A 22,256-nucleotide genomic window follows, 5' to 3' on the forward strand; every position below is an offset into this window, starting at 1 on the left:
AGAGGCAGCAGCAGAGGCCAACAAAACACAAAAATGATGGGACTGAAGAGCAGCAGGACCCAAAGGCCCGTGGCACTGGCCAGGCACAAGCAGGGTGGGTATTCCTGGAGCTGTTTATGTTGCTGGGTGTGAAGGTCAGCTACTTACAGGCACTTAATGTCAAGGGACATTAGCAAAGCCAAAACAGGATCTGACTTCTAAACGGACACTTTGTTTTTACTGACTTCTAATGAGATATATTTTGAAGGGCTTTAAGAGGGACAGGCAGCCAGAAGAATTCTTTATTAATCTAAGGATAAGATAACATTCTTTATTAATCTAAGGGTAAATGACTGCAATTAGCAGTGGAGAGAAAGGGTTAAACCAGGCAGTTTTGTGCTAAGACAAACAAACAAACAATCTTTCTTCAATTCAAGCTTAAAAGTTCTCATTTCTTCCAGAACAGAGCACTGATGATTCACAGATGTTTGGCATCTGCTGCACTTCTACCTAGAGAATGTGTTCTCTTTGTCATTAGACATCTCCCAACACTTGGATGGAGAACTCTCATCCCCTCCACTGCAGCCTGGATGTTATTAAATGTTCCTTACACGTTTCTGATGGTGGAAATCAAGAACTAGGCACCTACAGGCATGGAAATATGAAAGCAGGATCTGCTTATCTACAGCCAAGAAATGACATTTTTGCTCAGCACAGGTATTTAATTTGTGAAAGAATCTAAAAGCATCACCCTTCAATTTAAAGCAAGATTTTTATTACGCTCATTGTTAGTGAAAATATTTAAAAACCCCAACCTGGCAGTTAGGAAGGGTAAAATGTGCTTGTTCCTCCTACTTATGATCAGGAAACTCTCGTGTTTAATGCATTATTCAGAAAATGTAGCTGTTACTGAGCTGCAGCATTTTACCAGTGCAAGATGAGCTAAACTTTTGATCATTTTGTTCCAAAATGCAGAAGTTTTTGGCCACATGAAACTAATTTTATATATGCCACTGATTCAAAACAAATTTTAAAAAATGTGTGTGTTACTTTTGGCATCAAATTATTCTACAGAATCACACAGATGAAACAACTCTGTTAAAACAGCTGTGCAAAGTACTCAAATTGACTTGCTTTCTTCCTTTCCAATAAACCTCTAGCCTGCTTGGAAAGTCCTGTTTTTCCAGGCTTCAGTTTGGGAAGCTTATTTGGTAATCAGTCATTTTTCACAGGCACATGCTCTCTTCTTTTCTAGCAGCTGTGTACATACAAATTTCCATAAAAACCTACACTTAAAAGATCAAATTTGGAAGCTTGAAACCTGGTAAAGGAGGAAAGAATAACAGCAGAGCACAAGTAGTAGTTGTCAAGATGAATTACAAACAGAAGATATGAAAGCAACATTTACCTATTTTCTCTTCAAAAACAAAAAATGCATTAAATTTTCATGCTAATACAAGCACATCTACCAGGAGTGTATTTGAAATGAATTTGTGCCAGCCCTGTGACATCGGCCAAAAACATTAAGAAGAAGCACTTTTCCTGAATGCAATATTTAAAAATTCATTAATAGCAACAAATGTAAAGTTGTGGTCAAGAGATGCCCAAAGTTAAACCAGCTGGTGTGTAAACCACTCTAAGTGGCACAAGATTTGCATACACAGCCTCTACGGGGACATAAAATCCAGAGCCCTCATTATTAGTAAATTCCTGACAATGAGAAGCCCTGAAATAACAGCAAATATTTAACAGCACTTAATGCCAGTGCAAACACACATCTGCCCAACAGGGCATGGTAAGACAATTCCTTGGCAAAGCAGGTCAAATTCAGACAGGCAGAGTTAAAACACATTTTAGAAGGTAATTCTGAAAATCATGCCTGAATAAGGCTCTGGTTTTTGTAAAAGGTAGAAAAGTTACTTCTCTTTGCCAGTTGCTCACATATGGATAGTCATGGATTTGAGTCCAAATAACATATTTTTGTTTTTAAAAAGAGTTTGACAGAAGTTAAAAAAGCCAAAACCTGTTATTTATATTATCATTAAAAACAGACAGTAAAATTCTTGGTTTGCTGATGGTGGTGACATTTCTACATTCTACAATTCCCAAAGTTGCCAGGAAAAAATTAACCAAATATATCAAATCCCAAATGGAAATTCAAACAACTTTCAGAATATGTGAAGCAATAGCTTCACAGCTTGGTTTTAGAAAGAAGTTTATTTCCTTGTAAAATGTATTAGTTGTGTTTATGGAGCTCTCTGGTAAAAAGTCAGAACTGAGAAAAGATTCCACTTCAGGCTATTCATCCAAAATTGTACAGACAGCAACAGTAAGTCCAGTGTCACAGGGGGGGAACACAACATCAGGCTGCCTTCCTGCAAAACAACTCCTCAGCTTGAATTCCATGTAATTTTGGAAAGATTCTGACTTGACCGGCAAATATTTGGTTATTGATCCACGATCAGAATGAAACAATGGACAGTTTTCAGGTAATTTGCAGGTAAATAAATACCTTGGCATGACCCATTCTGGGGATGTGGTCTGACACAGGTAGCTTTAGGTTTTTACAATAACTGTTAATTAGCAATCCTTAATTGTCCTGCCTTTAGAGGGCTCAGGGTGTCAGTGCCCAGGCTGGGGCTGCTCCAAGAGTGTTCCTTCACCAGAACTTCCATCCTGGATGCATTGGCATCTTTCACACTAAAGATTTATATCTATGAGCATTGCTTATGTATTATTCCTACCAAATTAGCACAAGCCCTGCCACAGCAGTGGCAGTTTGCCATCAAGGCTGAAGCTGTGTTATAATTTGCACTGAGGAGAAAGTTGAATTGAGTTCTATGTCTGGCTGCTTGCACCTGGTATCCTGCTATAAAAGGAGATTTTGGACTTCACCTCTCCTCAATACAGAACTTGAAACTAAAGTATCAGAGAACACATGCTTGCTACTGAGGCATGTAATTTCTTCCTTCCTCTTTATTCTAAAATTATTCACGTTACCTACTTGATGAAAAAAAAAGAAGCTCAAGCAACCCAAGCTTTGAGTCAGATTCTTATCACAGGGACCCAGTTCTCAGGCAGCAGTGAAATGCATGCTATCCTGTCAGACAGAAAATAATTTCTTGTCCCTGAATAACAAAACATGTATTTACTACAGATACTGTTTCAGCCATTTAAGAAATATTTCTCTGCTTTGCTTTTGTCATTTTATCAATGCTCTATTTGTGTTCAAAAGCATCCTCCATTGTACAGAGCAGCAGGATGACAGACCCAATCACTGGAACTTGACATTAACGTGCTCACATTCCATGGCTACAGCTTGGCTGTAAAAGCCATGAAAGAGTGAATTTAATATATGGCAGAGTACCAGGAATTTTTTTTGTTTGTTTGTTTCAAATTGTACAAACCATCTCTCTGATCCTGAAGAGCAACCAGGTCCACAAAGTTTCCTCTCCTTCCACGAAGCTGCTTTTGTTGATTCTCCTCTGACCATGGCCTCCCAAAGGACCAGGGATGATTTCTCCATCACTGCCTGCACTGCCAAACTAGAAGATCAGAAGTACTTCTTTGCAGACAAAAATGTTTCTAATTTTCCATCACTAATGATTATTTACACAGCTCTAGCAGCAAAGAGGAAAATGGGAATTCATTGAATATGGCATCAACACCATCATTACTTCAACAAGCCCATTCAGTAAAGAGACAAAATGAGCTACAGTAAAAATTCCTTTAACTACTGGGAAATTCCTATTTACATGAGTATGCCAAGCAGTGCTGACAACAGCAGAGGTGCCCCAGGTCACCTGCAACCATCAGAATTTTACAGAAAATGGCTCTGAAGGCAAAAGGATAACACTTCATCATGTTTAATTTGCAGGAAATTGCTTCCATGTAAGTTACTGTGTAAAAATACATTCAAATTTGGGAGGGACTGTGCTTTAAATATGGTTCAAGCTAAAAGGATTAAAATGTGACATGACACAGTGGCAATTACTGCAGTAAATGAAAGGGTCAGCTGTTCTGTGCTTTCTAAAAGGAGGAGGCAAACATCTAGCGAAGAAACAAAATCCATAAAAAGTTTTCAACCAGTAATTTTGTCTCAATGGACATAGATCCCTCAGAGCAGAACACTGAGCCTTCTAGCACCATTATTCTTTCAGCCCAGGGAGAGGACCAAGGCCAACAAAAGTGACTTTGTACACTTGGACTGGGCTGCAGCCCCCAGGACCTGCTCGCGCTGACAGGAAATCGCCGCAGCCTCGAGCCTTCATCTACCCACGTGAACCACAGACCACAGACCAGCCTCTGTTCTCTCCTAATTGTCAACATCTGCTCTGCACAGCTATGAATAATTGTATGACACACAAAAAAATCTCTCCTACTGACTCCAAAGGCTGTTGGGTTTGTGTTTTTCTTTTTTTTTCTTTTTGAAGGCGAAATCTGACACTGAAGTTTGGCTTCTAGGTTAAGATTTGCATTCTTCTGAAAGGTGCCACTAAAATGGAATTCAGGGTGAGTAGGAAAAGGTGATGGCATTGGTTATTCCTTTCTAAAGTCAGGTGGCCAAATAAATGGCAGCTGAGATAAAACATTATTTTCAAATACTGGAGAGAAATGGAACACCAGCCCACTGGTGGAGGGAGCAAGCTCCATGAGAGGTAGCTGTGATCCCTCTGACTGCTTGATTCATGCCAAGTACAACAAACCTCAGCTATCCCAGCCCTAAAAATGTGAGGATGCAGATGTACCAATGGACACATTCAGCATGACTCGAGTTTCAGTTCAGAGAAGAAACACATTTGAGGACAGCTTAGCAGCACTGCCACTTGAAACCTCCACTTTCCTGCTCTTTCAAGCGAGCCATCAGGGCTTCTAAGACTGTCACACATTTGAATGTAGCAGTTTCTAATTTATTTTCATTTCACAATCACATATTTATTTATTCATAGTAGAAGAGTGCCAGTATGAAAGGTATGGCTAAAACTCCAGGGACATGGCCACGCTACAATTTTACATGGTCACTAGGACTGGCTAAAAAGGGAAAGGGGAAAGGAAAAAGGGAGATGCACATCAGCCTGTCTGCAGCCCTCATTAGCAATGGGGCTCTCCATGAGCAGGAGAAGCAGAAGAATGGAAGGAGAAATAATTAAAGAACAAATCACAAGGGCAGTCAGACCTTGCCAGTGTAATTCTCAGACACTTTTCCAGGGCCGGAACACAACGTGATAAGGTTTTCTCAACTGACTCCTGCACAAAGCAGAGGTTGACTGTTGGCTGCATTTAGGACAACACTAGGAAAAAAAATCTTTTCTCCTTCAGCTGAATTACTCAGGAAATGCACAGAAGGAACAGAACACCGAGAACATAAAGCTAAACATGCCTCTTTTAGTGTCTACACTAAAACGACTCCTTTATCTCTCCTTCTGGCTTCTATGATAACAGAGCTGAGATTTCCCTGCAGTTTCCCAGCTGTAAATGCTGTGACAGTTCATTTGCTTCTTGCTAGCCTGGGTTCAGTATCACCTTGCTGGCCTGGCAGCGCTCCAAGTGAAGTCTGTAAAAGTGCATGAGCACGTGGACAGTCTGGTTTCTCTCAGAAACATTAAAACCCTTTGAAATGCAATTGCCAACCTGGTGACCTCCTTCCTCTGAGGTTTGACCGAGAGAGAGGATTTCATGAACACAGAACTGTCTTCTCCAGTATGTTACAGTCAGAATATTAAGATGACTGCTCCTCTGCTACTTTCTTATGGGTGGTTACACTTCAATTTCTTCATTAAAAACTACTAAGCAGCCTGCTCTTTGCTAAATGAATGGACAATTAAGGATGTGGTCAACTTGTGGCTCTTTTGTGAAGCATCAGGGGAAGACAAAATTATATGGGGGAAGAGATGAAACCAAGAATGAAGTGAGAAAGTGAAAGCTGTTGAGTGCTGCCACAGCCAGAACAACCAATTCCAAAAGCTGCAGTGGAAGAACATGGCAAAAATGAAACAAAACAACAAAACACACCAAAGAAAATACAGAGTACGTGAGTAGAGAGTGTAAGCTCTGCCCATACAATCCCGAAGTCCCCAAAATTACATTGTCAAACCAATGGGTTTCAGAAAAGAAGTCTGGAATGCATGCTCAAAACAAATTTCAATTGTCACCAAAACTATTAGGTGATGTTAAGCACAAACTTGGACCCTGTTTTATTAGCTTTTAAAACAGAAAATGGCAAAGGGGTTTAACAGCATGTACACGAGATAAGACACAAATCAAATCAGAGGCAGAAGCATTGGTATAATATGTGCAGTCTGATGTAAAAAAAAAAAAAAAAAAGTCTAAAAAACAACCTCCCTCCAAAAAAGGGCAAAAAAAGGAAAAAAGCAAGCTTAAGCTACTTATTTTGTCTTTTGTGTCTAGATAAGTTCTCCAAAGTGATAAAGACTGAAACATTCTTTTAAGTACATTTTGAACTATTCACTAGACTAGCAAGCAGTTCCTGCCATTTATCTTTTCTACTTCATAAAATAATCATAACCCTGAGATTCAAATATTCATCATTATATTTAGTTCATTCTGACATTATTACAGTATAGGTATGCAAAGAATTATCCAAAGTAAATACAGACCTCTTGGCATTCTCTGGAATTACAGACCTGAAAATAATAATTCCTTTTTCTATACAAACTTTCTGAACACCTATCTTTTATGTTGACAGGCATGATTCAGATCCACTCCACTAAACTCAACACATAAATGAATGGTACCAAATTAGTCTAATAAAAAGAAGCCTAGTAACATCTGCTTTTTTCTGTTTCAATAGCTCTGAAGAAATCAAAGTAGTTTGCAGCAACTCCTAAATCCTCCTACTCTGCTTACCTGCAGCATTTGCTTTTATATAGTCTCTATATTCTTTGCACATGTATTTGTAGCTCTGTAGCCTATTATTGTAGCCAGCCCAAATACTGTTCCCTACCCTGAAAGACAAAATATATTCCAGAGGCTCCAAGCTGGGGGTTCAAGGCCCCTTTCCTCTCTTGAGCCAAGGTTGAAGCCAGCTCTTGGAGACACATTTTCATAAACAGAATTTAGTTCTTATCTAAAGGGGGGAGGACTTAGAAAAGGGTTGAATTAGCTCACCACGTATGTCTCTAATTGGGGATTTCTGTCAGTTATGCAGATTTGCTGAACTTATCAAACTGTACTCACCCTGTGCAGGGGTGGGCATTTTCCAAATCTGCCCCTTGGAGGCCTCCAATAAAGACCAGCCTTTATTCTACCTCCTATACTGATATTGTCTCCAAAGTGTTGTTTCAATTCAAGGTTCTTTAAGGCATCAGTGGAACTGGATATGCTACTCACATTTAGGATGATGAAATTGCCATAAGTGCACAGAAAATATCCATTTTTTATGAAACAGGACATGCTGTTCACAGCTACACTGATCCAAGCTAATGCACTGAAAAGCTCACTGTAATTTATCTGCACAATTTCAGCTCAAGAAATTCTAATCACAGTCCATTTGGCCAAGACTGTAAAAACAGAATAAAAATCCCATGTCCTGTTTGTCACACTTGTACCAAGGGAAAAAAACACATAAAAACTGAATTACTCATTAAATCTGGATTCTTAAACTCCAAAGCTGTCAGACTGGACAATGAATCTGGCTTTTTTTACAACACAGAAAGGAAAAATATAAATTCAAACATAACAGTATAACATATATTGTTAATACTTGTGAGAGGATATGGTGGATGTAAATATTTTAAAACTCAGCTTCCTTAAGCAGTTAAAAAATCAGAAAAGCAACAACTACCATGAAGACAAATGTCAAACATGGCAGGGTGAAGTCAGTATAAAAAAGTATTAAGGAACAAAATCTTGAGTGTGACAGATCAAATAGAATGTGCTTAACTCATGCTCACACACAATTTTTAAAACAGTGAAAAGCTGTTCAGTGCACAGTTACAAGAGACAAAGAAATGTTTTTTCCTCTGTATAAGGCTACAAGAGGGAGTTGCACTGCAGATAAAATAGGTTTGAAATCCATACATTTTTATTACAGTAGGAGCCACAGTAAAAATATTTCTCTTCCTTTTTGGAATCAGCACTCTGATTTTCAAATTCAAAGAAAGCAAAATACAGAAGTAAAGGTTGTATCAGCTCTGTGCTCTCACTGAAAAATAAACATCACTGAGTTGGAAATGGCTGTTTGGAGTGGGCTTTTTGTTCTGAAAGGAAAAAAGAAGTTAGGGCTACTTCAACATCCTATCTGTTATTTTAAAATAAAGACTGGATTTTGCCCCTCAAAAAGAGGAAAAAGTATAGTTCCTTAAGCTATAAAAGGTAATGATATTGAAGCTCAAAGTGAAGCTTGAGGGTTGTTTATTTGGAAGTCAGCACAAGCACATCAACATAGGATAAATATGGCAGATCAAACAAGAGTTAAGTGGAGCACTCAGAAACTGGAAGTTATTAGTTCCATCCATGTCCTTAACTGCAGCAGTCAATTAACAAATTGTCTTCAATTTATTTTAACATCTTGCCCTATTTTTCAAAGTAATTTTCAAGAGTATTGAGGATACATAAATGGCAGTAGTAACTTGGAAGGCCAATTAGCATTTCTGAAAATTCAGTCCTGGACAGTTTTCCTTTACACTTGGCATTACCTGTCCATCTCCTACATCAAATGTCTATAAAAATGGCATTTAGGATGCGTTCCTTATTGGTATCATTAATTACTAAAAATACAAGAAAATATCATCAGCTGGAACAAATTCCAGCTCACACAGAAATAGCTGTTTCCTACCAGTTTCATCTCTATGTCCATCAAAGTCATATCAGGCTTTTTCTGCCATGCAAGAATCCGTCATGCTGTAATGCTGCATTCATCATGAACATTTTGGAATAAAATCAAACTTATTGTAATCACAAGTCCCTTTTATACTATATTACAATATTTCAGTTCCATTTTAACATTGTCATGTATTATGAGCCACATTCCAGCCTTGTTTAATCATGCAAATTATCAAGCAAGACATGAAGTAGAAAAATACGAGTTATTTAACACTCCTTCCCCTATGGGACACCTTTAAACTCATGCAAAACTGCACACACACAAAGCACAAGCTGTATACATTTCTGAATTCCAGCAAACCTGTTTCTAAGTTCAAAATATGTGACCCTGAGCTGCCTTTTCATAAAGCCTCACTGGGAAGTTCTAATTGTGCTTTGAGTTCACAGATGTGGCTAAGCCACTTCTCATTAAACTTTCTAGAATTCCATGAACCCTTTGACATGTATTTTCACATGTAAATATAAACACTGTCAAGCTTGTGAAACTTTGGTTCATTCTCCTCCAGAGGAGAACAAGGATCAACCAACCACAAAAGGAAGCAGCCAGTTGGTTTTTTTTTTAATATGGTACAGGCTCAATCCCATACAAATACCCATTCCAGATTACTGCTGGAATCTGCTGCAATAACCAGCAACTTTGGCTGTTCCACTCAGCAGAAAAACATCAGGGTTTCACTATTAATGCCACATTTTTAGATACTATGGGTCAAGGAAGAGGAAACAGTGATCAAAAAAAATCCCAAGAAAGTGTTGAGTATCTTTTTATTGAAAGACAACAAACACAAGTGAGCCATTAATAGTGGCAAAGATGGGGGGAGGGAGGGAGGAGGAGGGTGGAGGGGATTTCAATCGGCCTTTTCATGTTTTATTCATTCTTAAGTAAGAAAGCCTTTCCCTCTGGCCAGTTTTTGCCTTTACTACCATAAAAAAACCCCAGACAACAGGCATTGCATACATCCACTGTCAGATTGCTGCCTTGATTATTATTTCAGTTGTGACACATGGACAGCCAACCCAAGCACTAATAAAGTGGAATTTTCTGTCTGCAGGTAGACAAAACAGCTGCTGTAAGCCAGAGACATTCAATCCGTGGTCCACCTGGAAAATTCATCCTACTTGCAATCTACTCCTACCAGCTTTTGACCACTGAGAAGTTCCCTATTGAGCCACATGATGAAAATAGAATATTGAGTGCACTGAACTGATGGAAAGAAAAGGTCCAGCCATGCTGTCAGGTCCTTCTTGCCTTTAAAATAAGCTGCACACTCTGACTCCACCAAAATGCTGGAACTATTTCCAAATAGAGCATCTGTAGTAAATGCTGATTTGTAGCATGAATCTTTATCAAATATTAATTAAACTCTAATAATGGAAGACTTAGTAAGAAGAAAAGCACAGCTTTAAAAGCTGTCAATGAAATGTAACAGGCATCTTTTAGAGCAGAGAGACGTGTGTGCTATGAAATGTTAATTACTGCTCTTCTGTCAGGTGGTTGGCAGAGATTATTGCTAAGAACTAGAAATCACCTATAACAATTTCCAGATTTATCCAACACCAAGAGCTCCAAGATAACCTGCAAAGTCCAGCTTGTATCAGGAAGTCATACAGACACAGTCATCCAGAATCACTGTGGCTTTTTCAGACAGTTATTTATCTACATTAGTTATTTATCTCCAGTCCAGCCTTATCACCCACAGGCCCTTCCTTTTGGCAGGAGTCTCCTCACCAGTCACTCTAAGTTTGCTGCCTGCTTCCTAAGTCAAAAACCACGTGAAGGGGTGGAAATGTTTTGCCTTTGAGGAGAAAAACTGGTAGGTGGGATGGGATTGTGCTCCAGGCTGAACAGAATACTTCACAGGCTGAGAGACTAAACTAACCTAAAGCAGTGCTTTAACAGATGTGGACATGAACTCAGCTCTTTTACTTACAGTCCTTAGAAATGACTTGCATAAATATTTGTGCAATTAATCCAGCCTTAAAACCATTCAGAACTTTTCACTTACACAGCCCAGTAAACATTTCCAGTGTAAAAGAAGGGCTGCACGATCCAACCTCAGTCACATTTCCAAGCACAGTTTGGACTCGGATATCCCATTGGATTAGTTTTAATCTACATTTTTTTCCAATTACTTCAACATCAAAACAGCCAGTTCTCTTAATTTGTTTGCTCATTTTCTTCCTGTACCTGTCACAGTGATCTGCACTTACTGAACAGTTACAATTATCCTTTTTTATTTGTTTTTTTTTACTCTTGGCCAGAAAGATCAAGTCTTTCAGAACACATGTATTTAAGGTTTATATCAGTACACCCATAAAAGTGTGGCTTGCTCACCTGTCACTTATGCAAAAGATAACACTGAAGAAGCAAATATTGATCTTTTAAAAAGTAGCCTTTCTTATTATCATGCTCTCTTTGTACTCTCTCACTCCCACCACACTCTCTGGGGTATATATTCTGAAATTTCACGCATACCATACAGTATCTTTGGAATGTTACAGTATAATTGTTTAGAGAAACATTTAATGGATGAGTAAGCATCAAGAGGCCAGGGCTAAGGGAAAAGTTAAAATGCTGGCAGCATTTTGGATTGAAAGATCTTCTCAGCATGAGCACCGGGGATGGACATTTGATCCAAAAATCTGGTACTGACTCAAGCAAGAAAAAAACCAAAACCAAACAACAAAAAAACAAAAACAAAAACAAAAAAAAACCCCAACAAAAAACAGCATCTAGCACAGAGGTGTCTGAAGGCACTTCCCAAAACATCTGCCTCCAACCACAGCTCCCAAACCTGGCTTTGGGCCCTGCCCAGCAGAGCAATCCAGGGCCACAGGAAATTATTTGATCAATAACATAAACATTTTCATAAAACAACATGATCTTGACAATTGGCTCTTTTTCCTTTTGGAATTGGTCACTCGGTTTCCCCGTTCCCAGCACAAATAATCTGCATGTGCATGGTGTGGAAATGCAGCAGAAGTGACTGGAAAGAGCTGGGCACTGAGTACAGAGACAGCTAAAAAAGCTAAATGTGCTTTCACTACAGGGATCTGCTGCTGGCAACGTGCTCTAAATGAAAACAAATTTTCCTGAATTCCCTGAAGGACTGCTCCTCTCAAAGATTCTACAAATCCATTAGCACAGGTCCATCATTACAGATTTTTTGGGGTTTATGTACTGAAGAGAGTTTAAAAAAACACATACACACAAAATAAAGCATATGATATGGATAGATAAGTGGGACCTTAGATAATTGATTCATACCCTGATTTTTAATTACAGCTGAAATTTTACTTTTATTCCCAATTCCTACTCTGCCCCACACTGTTTTAAGTAAGAAAAAGCAAAATAATTATCCCCCTACGTGAATTTCTAATCAGAAGATTAGAAAAGCAGAAGTACCATGTGCTCACAGAAACCAAGCAGCTCTTTTAGCTCCAGAGCTGGAAGAGCCAAGGTGCCCCAGGCTCGTGTCACAGCTGAAGTCTGATAATTGGGCACCCAAAATCTCCCTCCAAGGGGAGCCTGTGGTGCTTAACAACATGAGTTGGAGCTGGTGCAGCAGAATTTCTCCAAAACTTCAGGCACTCATGGAATTCTCAGAAATCTACTGTCTTTGAGGAACTTCTGTTTCTGCATTCAAGTTGGTGGAAAACAGGTAACATGATAAAAATCACGAGGAACACACAGATAGTGTCAATCTATAAAGCTCATCTTGGTAAGCTCATGGGTAAGCACCACAAGTTCTGCTGGTTCCAAACCCAATGTATGATCCAAAATTTCTTAATCTACCTGTAAATTGTGTGGCTCGAAATTATATGAAAAAATAATGCATTTATTAAGGCTTTAAGAGGTATTAGTAGGATGTAAGACTGCAAGGGACTTCCCAGGTCATCATATTTGCATCCTACTGTTGGAAACAAACAATCTTTTCCAGAACACATTGATTCCCATCTTATTTAAAATGAGGGGTTTGGTTTTGGTTGTTTGGTTTTTGTTGGTTTTTTTTTTTTTTCATAATCTCAAAATCAGAATATTTGTTTTAATTTCCCACTTAATTCATCAAAGATCAAGTGGCCATTTAGATGGAACACTTCAGATTGTGTAGGACAAGCTTTTACATCCTCGAGCTTTTCTTTCTTTTCACCAGAACAGCGATTCAGATGCTGTCAGAGAAATACACTGGTTTAAATCTGTATTTTTTCTAATGCCACACTCACAGGCAAATCCAAATATTTCTTGGGTAACTTCTTCTGTAATTACTCTGCCTTGGTGAATTACAGGGAGCTGTAATACCACTGGTGATTTAAAACCAGGTCTGTAGAGTACTCCTTGTGTTACAATGACCATAGCAGGGCCTGTCAGTGGTTTTGTGGAGTTAAGGGAACACAACAGAGTTTATAATGAAGTCTAACAAATAAGGATATGTTAATCTTTTCAACCACTTAAATTCAAGGAAATCAAAACCAAATGTCTTTCTGACACAGCATCCCAAAACCCAAGCCCAAGTACTTGGATCTCAAAGCCTGCTGGGATGTTTTCTGCAAACCATCCATTAGATTTCTTATACTCTGCACAACATTCCTCCACGAGCTGGATTGATTTCTTCCACAGCTTAACTTGTTTTTGCCAAAGTCTCTTTTAGCCTTTATTTTAGTTCAGCATTGGCCTCCTGCCTAATGAAACAACTGTTCTTTATGCCAAAAACTGTCATCTTCAGTTGCACAAGATGCATCTCACTTACAAACAATGTATAATGAGCCCAATATTTAATGCCTGAAGAACTGCTGCTTTAAAATAATCCCAAGCAAAACTTAGATACAGGAGTGGTCAGTACCTTGGGTGGGAGAAGAAGCATTCTCAAGAAAGACTTTTTCCTCCTTTTGTATTGAAATCCACTTTTGGAAAAGAAAACCATAATTTTAGAACATGAAAGCATATGTACTTAACACAGGCAGCAGTGAGACATGTGAGGCTCACTCCAAAGCTGAAAGCTTCCTTCTCACTCAGGGTGAGGTCAGTGCTCTGTAATGATCACCTGCACCACAACCTTGGCTTCTCTTGAACAAGCCGTGTTTAAATCTGATAACCTTAATCAACTCTCAAATATTGCTTATGACTGAAAACAGCCCATCCAAACAAACCTGTTGTGCTGTTTTCCTGCTGTAATTTCAGACCCAGCAGAAGCAGAGATACCTGTGTAAGAAGCTGCTCCTGGGTGAGGTTATTGATCCAGCGAGTGTATCGTTCAGTGGAGTCCAGTGGCTCTCTTCTGACTTGGCAACCAATAATCTAAAGCAGAATTACACAAATCCCCTAGGTTAAACTCTGTACACCCACGTGGCAACAAAACAGTATCACAAAATAAACATTCAGAACATGGCAACTCCAAGAATTATCTCCACAGTCCTTACTAGCCCCCTTCTATGTTCATAAGGTAACATGGTAAAGTTGCTCTGTTCCAGTGTTAAATAGTTACAGACTTTAAAGGTCTCTAGGAAACACTGAGGAGTATCTTTATCTTTCCAATAACCTCATTTTTGGGAATATTGGAACCATTTTGGTTGAAATTTTCAAAGGAAATTTTCCATAGGCAGACATCTAGAATGCAAAATTTCAACCAAGAGTTACTCCAGCAAATGAAAATTGGAACTTGAGTAACACCAGACTATCCTGCCAACATTCCCATAACCTATAATACCTCCCATTACTTTTATTTAATATAAAATAAGCAAAATCCCCTTCATCTTCTGATTTGTTTTGTCCATGGCAGAACAGTGGAGACACCTCATTTTGATTTGGTCACTGAAGCACTGCACACCCATTTGAACAATATGTCCTTATCTGAAACACTTCTGTAGCTGTACAGGTTAAATATGAATTTTAATATCATTATGCCAGTAGGTGTTCAGAAAGCTTCCAATATGTACCAAAGAATATCAGCAGGATCCCATATTCCCTGTATCTGCACAGACACACATTAATGCAATTTCACAGAAACACTGAACTGTTCATAAAGCTCTGATTAGACAAGGAAAAAGCTGAGGAGAACCCCAGGAGTGTGACTGGACAGAACCCTGCTGTTTGCTCCTCCTGAAGTCTGCAGTCTACACAAAACCTTCAGGGTACCACAGGACTTAACTATTTATGCCAAGTATAAACTGTTTTATACCAACTGTTTTATACCAACTACTGCACTCCCATCATACTGTAACTCTCCATTTCTCTCCCTGATTTTTCAGGTGCTTCCCACTGAGGATGTGTTTGTCCACTGAGAACTAACACCACAGGGTTTTAGTGTTTCTGAACACTAATTTCTCATAAGTTCTGTTCAAGAACAGGTGGGAAACTCCCTTGGTTTATTTTCCACCCTAAGCATTCATAAATCTTCCAGGTATCTTTGTTTGCAGAGCTTTAAACTGCAGAGGGATGTGAGCAGTCAGGCCAGAGCTCTGCATGTGCAGTTGTGAATACTTTTGATGTGGGAACAAAAACACCATGAGAAGATCTTGCTGGGGGACTGCTGGCAATGCAACATCACAATTTAGAATATGATTAAATACAATCAAAACAACAAGCATGGAGAAAAAGAAAATGTTATTTGCTTATCCCATAAGAATAAACCACGTCTCTGAACTAGGAAATGTTTCCTCAATGGCAACAACAAATTACTGGGGAAAACTTCAGTCCTCATCCTAACTTAACCCTCACATGACAGCTAAGTAATACTAAGATATTTTCAGAAGGTTAACCTAAAATTCTTTTAAACTTATTATCAATTAGAAGAGTTCATAGAGATGTTTTTTACAGCACATCACAGAGATAAAAACCTGCAAAAGTCATCTCAGATGTATGTCTATCCTGTGCTGCAAGGATGGTTTTTATTTAAAAATTGAACTTTTTCTAGTATTCATTAATCAAGCCCTCATTAGCCTTCTCTTGCATATCCTGGGTTTTTCTAACTTACAGAGACACTTTACAAAACTCTGCATAAAAGGTGAAAGGGAAAAATTACCTTTATTTTATATCTCAAGCTATAACAGCACAAGATGGAAACTTAGTTTCTTTATTTAAAGAGTCACAGGAAGCTGAACAGATGCAGAATACAAAGAACTTTGAAAAGGTGAGATATTAAAAAGGAGAATTTCAAATTTGTTTTTCTGAAAGCCTGGTTTTCAATTACAGCCAAGTAGGAAGTGCAGTCATCTCTTTCCTGGCAGCTTGAAATTTAAATTAGAAGCAGAGGACAGAGTTTCCCATTTTTATATTCATTTCTGAGCAGACTGATAATTTCATAAATGCTGTTGGTAATTTAAGCAAACTAAAGCAAATGTTGAATCCAGGTGCTCAGCTAAAGGGCTGTAATTCCCTGAAGCCCAAAGAACAACTGGTATTAATCCCAACTCCTCCCACTTGAAGAGAAAACTGAACAGGTTTGATCAATTATCTGTACACACACGAGGAGAGGTGAAGGCAGACAGCAAAAGTGCCATTAAATTGGATCCTGACAGCTCTTTTCTGGATTACACATCACTGTTTGTAATTTCTAGAGTTTGACTTCAAGTCTTAGCCAAAATTCCCTCCTTCTTCCATCTAGCCACACAGATAATTCCATTGCATGCTCCAATTTACTTTCTGAGTTTTGGCTCACAATGCTGGTTCTGTACTTACTGTAGTGTAGGTCTCAAAATGCTTTGAGCCTTTTGGAACTGAACAAAAAAATAATTAGGCAAAAATCCTCATCAAATAAAGCTGTTATTTAGGAATTATTGGTATTGCAGTGAGAAAAATCAATGGGTTATATTGAATTTAGCCATAATTTGGAGCACAATCTTTGGAAATGTAACTTTGCAACACAACAGGAGAATTGCTGCAAGCTCATGAACAAAGTTAACGTGCTGTAGGAAGTGCTGTGTTTGCACTCCCCTCTGCCCCAAGAGCTGCTTTCTTCTCCTTTGCAGAACCAGCACCACTCAAAGCCACTTTTATCATCATTTAAGAAGTTTGTTTTACAGACAAATGTGAAAATTGCCACGATGCAATCAAGTTTATTTCTAGATCCTCAGCCCAGCAAATCCCCCGCCCTTCTGCACTTCAGCTGTGCCATTCCCTCCCAATGGGACTCAGCCACATGACTGGGATTTTTGACTTGTGGCTGCAAGATAAACACCACCAAGCTGAGCCTTTGATTCAGCATCTGCAAAGCCCAGCTCATGTAACCAGCTTCTTTCACACAATAAAAATCAGATTATTTAGAGCACAAAGAGCTTCCTCCAGCTCCCCTGTGTAAGGTGTGGCAGCACAAGCAACTGCACACTGGCTCCATTTCCTCCGTGCCTCACAGAGGTTTTATATTCACTGAATACTTCCTTAGAGCTTTCAAATGGAAGTGAAAAGTTTTTCACTGTTGCTTCTCTCATAACAGTAAACATATTTTGATAAAAATCTTTCTGGCCTACATTACACCCAATCCTTCCAAGAAACTCTGCATTAGAAATATTATTTTCAGTATTTTGAGTATCTGTTTCTATGCAAAAACAGAGTTCATCCAAGTTTTAATTTTTGATCTAATTAGACAAGTTTGTTTTTATTATTACAAATGCTGGAGCGTGGCATATACCTGTACCTAGATTAAACTATGGAATATATACAATAAATGCAATAGGCTTCTTTTTCCAACTGGAAACTTGCTGAAATGCAATATTAATATTAATGTTACTAGTATATTTAATAATATATTATATAATATTATAATATTGGTATATTAATATTGATATTACTTATATAGGAAGCAGTACCATGAATAATGAATAACAGAAATTTCTGGCTCATAGCAAAGGACTATGGCAGTTCAGGAAAAAGTAAAACTCTTATCAGGACAGAAAATCATGACAATCCTTTCTGCTACCACGGCACTAAGGTAATTTGCTTTCTAGACAGCCAATTACTTTTTTAATGTATTAAAGGTAACTTAGAGCTCATTTAGCTTTTTATTTAATTGCAATCAGCGTTGGTGTATCTGGAAAAAATACTAAAGAATTTATTCTTTATGGCAGCAAGAAACAGTAATAGGAAGAACAGTAAGAGCACAAAATAGGGGATTAATCTTAAGTACCAACAAATACCTACACTGAAAGGCAACACGAGTAAATTTTAAAAACAAAAATGGCATCAAATGAGCTCTGTGGGAAGAAGTGGCCAAATACAGGATCAGTTTGTGGCCCTACAGTCCTGCTTCATCTACTGTTTCACCAAAAGCCTCCACTATTTGCCAGTCCTGTCTAGATGGTCTCAGAGAGGAGTCAAAATGGCATTACAGGTCTGTATTTAGGCACCTGAACCTCTCTTCTCTAATAACTCCACCACTTCACACAATTAGGAGTGGAGTTAATGAATTGTACCTAAGTAACATTATCAGACTGAATGTCACAGACATGTTCTTTATGCCACTGCATTGAAAACATCTTCAGGAGTTAGGGAACTATAAAGCCAGTACAATAGGAGTATGATACAACTAAAACAGTACAAGCAGCAATAGTGAAAATAACTCTGAGGCTCTCCAGGTCACAGCAACCTGGAAATAAAAATCTGTCCCAGATTGCAAGGCAAGATGTATTCTATTTGCCATCTGCATGGCAGCTGTCTGCTGTCAAGTGAGCTGTTTCCCTTATCTCTTCCACAATCACTCTTCCCTTGGGAGGGGACATCTGCTGATAACAGGCCATTGAATGTCACTGCAGGGCTGATAAGAACTGCAGCATCCCACTGGGAGATGTGAGCCCAGAGGGAGGAGCCAAGCATTCCTACCTGGATAGAATCTGAGCTTCTGGAACACCAGCACAGCTTCTCCACTGGATTTCCCAGAGGAACAGCAGCTGCCTCTTCCACTGGATCTGCAGAGGAAGACTACACCTTTCCACAGGATCCCTGCTCCAGCAGAACCAGCCCTGACACTCCAGGAGGGCTGCAGCCACAATTCCAATGGCACTGCTGCCAGCACCCTGACCCACAGGGTGTCAGGCTGTGTTCTGACCCTGTCAGTGCTGTTTTGGTTTACTGCATTGTTTATTTTATCCTTTTATTTTCTTCCCTAGTAAAGAACTGTTATTTCCTGCTCCCATATTTTTTTGCCTGAGAGCCCCTTAATCAAGATTTATAGCAATTCAGAGGGAGGGGGTTTACATTTTCCATTTCAGGGGAGGCTCCTGCCTTCCTTAGCAGGCACCTGTCTGTCCAAACCAAGACAAAATCCAACGAGCACATCCAGTAAATTCAGAGTTATGCTCATGTAAAGATGAACTGGGCAGGATTACTACACACATCAGCAAATCCTGCTTAGAGCCATCTCTAGTCACTGTCCTGTGATGTACAGAAGTGTCCTGTGAGGTGAAAAAAGAGAATTTCAGTCCCATGTCTGACATGTGCAAAGCCCAGCACTCTGTACCCAGTTAGACATGTCAGAACTTGTTCCAACTTTCACCAGTGGTTCTGAAATGCAATATTCAGCTGGAGATGTTTCTTAGCTTCATCATTTTAGAGTTTTATGTTTTGCCTTGCACGTTGAAGTGGAAAAGGAAGCGGGTGAGAGGAAACAAAGTTTAAATGAGCCGGCAATAATTAAAACCAAGGCGTTTTCTGCAGATGTGATGTTTTAGAGTTTTTAATCACTACAACTTCCTTTACCACAAACAATCTTCCTTATTCAGGAGGCAGCCTATGGGTCAGAACCCACCCGTTGTACTAAAGAGGAAATGAGGATGCAAAAAGAATTGGTCTTCAATTTTATCCCAATATTTTCCACCCTTGTTTTAAAAAAAGAGGAAATGAACAAAGACAGCCAAAAGCATAAACTCTCCACAAGGCAGCAGGCACTGGATGTACAAACACACCCAGGAGTTCTCCATATGGTGTATCTTCTCTTAAAAGGAACTTTATTATTGAAACAGGTATTGGAAAAATATGCATTTTAGCAGGAAAAAGTCCATGGCTTTTCTGTACAGAATAAATGCAACTTTCAAAGGTTGTACAAAGTACAAAACTTGATTCTACATTCTGAGGAAGAATGTGCAGTGTTCTGTTTCCTTTTAGAAATATGACAGAATGATGTAAACCTCCTTGAAGAGAATGTCATTAAGTACTTAGTGATGCTGTAATTAGAAAAATCATAACATCTGATCCTAGATAATGTTCCGTGAAAAGAAAGATTATCCAAATAACAAGTAAAATAGAGAGGATTATCTCAAAGGCACAACACCTTTTTCCCCAATATGCCTCTTTATGAGAACCCACAGATGGAAAATCCTAAAATAAAAAGCTAGTAAGAATTATTTATCTTATCCTGAATGTTTAAGAGCAGCTCTAGTTAATGAAGCCCACATTTTTTGTCTTAAGGAAAGCAGATGTCACCTCTGCTGTCTCCAAACCCTGCTTCAATTATTTTTATTGTAGTAATTTTGTGCAGTAATTTCCTTTAAGAAATATTTTGTGATCACTATTTAATGCAATTAAAAAGGAAAAATAAACTAAAGAAATATTTTATGTGGTTTAAATCTTTCCAAAACTATATACTGCAGGAAGAAGGCAGTAAAATTTGTTTCCTCTCCCAATCATTTCCAAGGGAGGAAATTGTTCTTCAAAACATGACACCTGTGAGGTAATTTGCATTAGGTGTAAATATACAAAATACACCCTGGTGTATTTAAAACGTGTTTTGGAAATTATAAAATATGTTGATATTGCTGACTCCCCAAAGAAGCCTTTGGGTCAGATGAATATCCATTTCCACAGATGCTTCTATCTTGGAGCAATCCATATTTAAGAACACCTGTTACACATTCTACTTGACCCCAGTTCAAATCCAAAGTCCACAAAAGGATGTTACATGTTTATTTTCAGCACATAAAAAGAGAGTATTCAAAAACCAAGGAAGTCTGAATTTTCTTTAGTGAATTTATATGAAAAATAAGAAAGGGTGTAATCAGAACAGCACAGCTGAGCATCACAGCACAGGAAGGTTTAAAAAGATGTTGTCACACGTGTGAATTCATGAAGTTTGAACACGACATTTTGGGGAAAGCTTCAAGTAAATATCATTGAAGAGGTACCAATTTTTTTTGTCTGTAGCTTCACAAAGTCTGACTGGATTGCAATAGTTATCACCTCAGCAGAATGTCTGAACACCAGGAGGAGGGAATCTTAATTTTCAAACATTTTATGCTTCAGACATAGTTTTAAAAATGGAATATGTTTACATGAATTCATTACATTACACTCAGACTTCCATGAATATTGAACTGCAGTAATCACAATCTTTGATGGTGTTATTGGCATGTGGGGGCCATTTTAAACACAAATTTAATTACAAAGTTGTGTCTCTGGGCTGTTTCCCATTTGGGCTGTTTGAGTAAATGTAGAACAGACCCAGGCTGACATCGTGACTTTCAAAACGCTCTGTGGTTTTTTCAGAAATACCAAATTAAAAAATATCTTTAAGGAAGCTGCCTAATAAAAAGCAAAGACACAGCTGAATTCCAGCAGATCTGGACGATACACATGGAAAGGACCAATTACCAAAAATGTAAAAATAATACTCTCACATGGTCAAAGAAAGTATTTTCACATTCCCCAGTGAAAAAAAAGAAAAGGAATCATATTTTTTCCTCTAGACATACTCCAGTGTCACCACTTCTGACAAAACCTTCACACAACTGCTGCTTTAGTTTCTACTCTTCCAAACCAAGAGAGAAGATAATTGAAAATAATAACTTGAAAATATATTGAAAATAATATATTATATAATATGATATATTGAAAATAATAAATTCCTTTACATTATATTATATTAATAAAAATTAATAAATTAATAAACAATAAATATATAATATTTTAAAGATACTTATAAATTACTTTTAAAAGCCTTTAATGACAATTTCCTGAAGTGAAATCTATAAATGTTTTTTTAAGTATCTATATTGGGTAGCCTTAATTCAGAGTCACATTTTCCACATGCTGGAGAAGAATGTACAAGACTTGGTAGTTCAATAATATTTTGCAGTAAAAGGGAACTGAATAAAAAAAAATTCTGCTGACCAGAATAATTAAGAACAGTGCATGAAAATATTCCTCTGGACATAAAAAAATCAACTGATGTTGGACAATCAGCAGCTGCATGTAATCACCTCAGGAATATAATCTCATTTTCCCTCCTGTCTATACCAAAGACAGAGCAGAGCCTCTTCAGGTCTGCTCAGCCCCTTTAGTGGAGCAAATTCCTGCTAACAGGTTTATGCAAACAAATTGGATTTGTCATCCAAGACATGGCAGTACTCAATGTCTCTTCAATAGCTGTTGGATGAATTAATTCTTATATTAAAATTAACCTCTACAGGCAGTGCTTGCTGGGACAGGCCCGGGCAGCTCACACTGATCTGTC

General features: G+C 38.3%; 1 protein-coding gene across 4 annotated transcripts in view; it reads right to left on the reverse strand.

The window, feature by feature from the left end:
- B3GNTL1 (UDP-GlcNAc:betaGal beta-1,3-N-acetylglucosaminyltransferase like 1) overlaps positions 1 to 22,256 on the reverse strand; it is a 106,060-nt gene that overhangs the window by 60,228 nt on the left and 23,576 nt on the right. For 3 of the 4 annotated variants that reach the window (XM_038156788.1, XM_038156791.1, XM_038156793.1), the window contains one exon: positions 14,021 to 14,116. The exons of the other annotated variant lie outside the window; for it this stretch is intronic. In XM_038156788.1, coding sequence (XP_038012716.1) covers positions 14,021 to 14,116 — 96 coding nt within the window. The remainder of the gene's footprint in view (positions 1 to 14,020; positions 14,117 to 22,256) is intronic. 4 annotated transcript variants of the gene reach the window in all.

This window comes from Motacilla alba, chromosome 18 (genome assembly GCF_015832195.1).
Source record: "Motacilla alba alba isolate MOTALB_02 chromosome 18, Motacilla_alba_V1.0_pri, whole genome shotgun sequence".
Classification (NCBI taxonomy): Eukaryota; Metazoa; Chordata; class Aves; order Passeriformes; family Motacillidae; genus Motacilla; species Motacilla alba.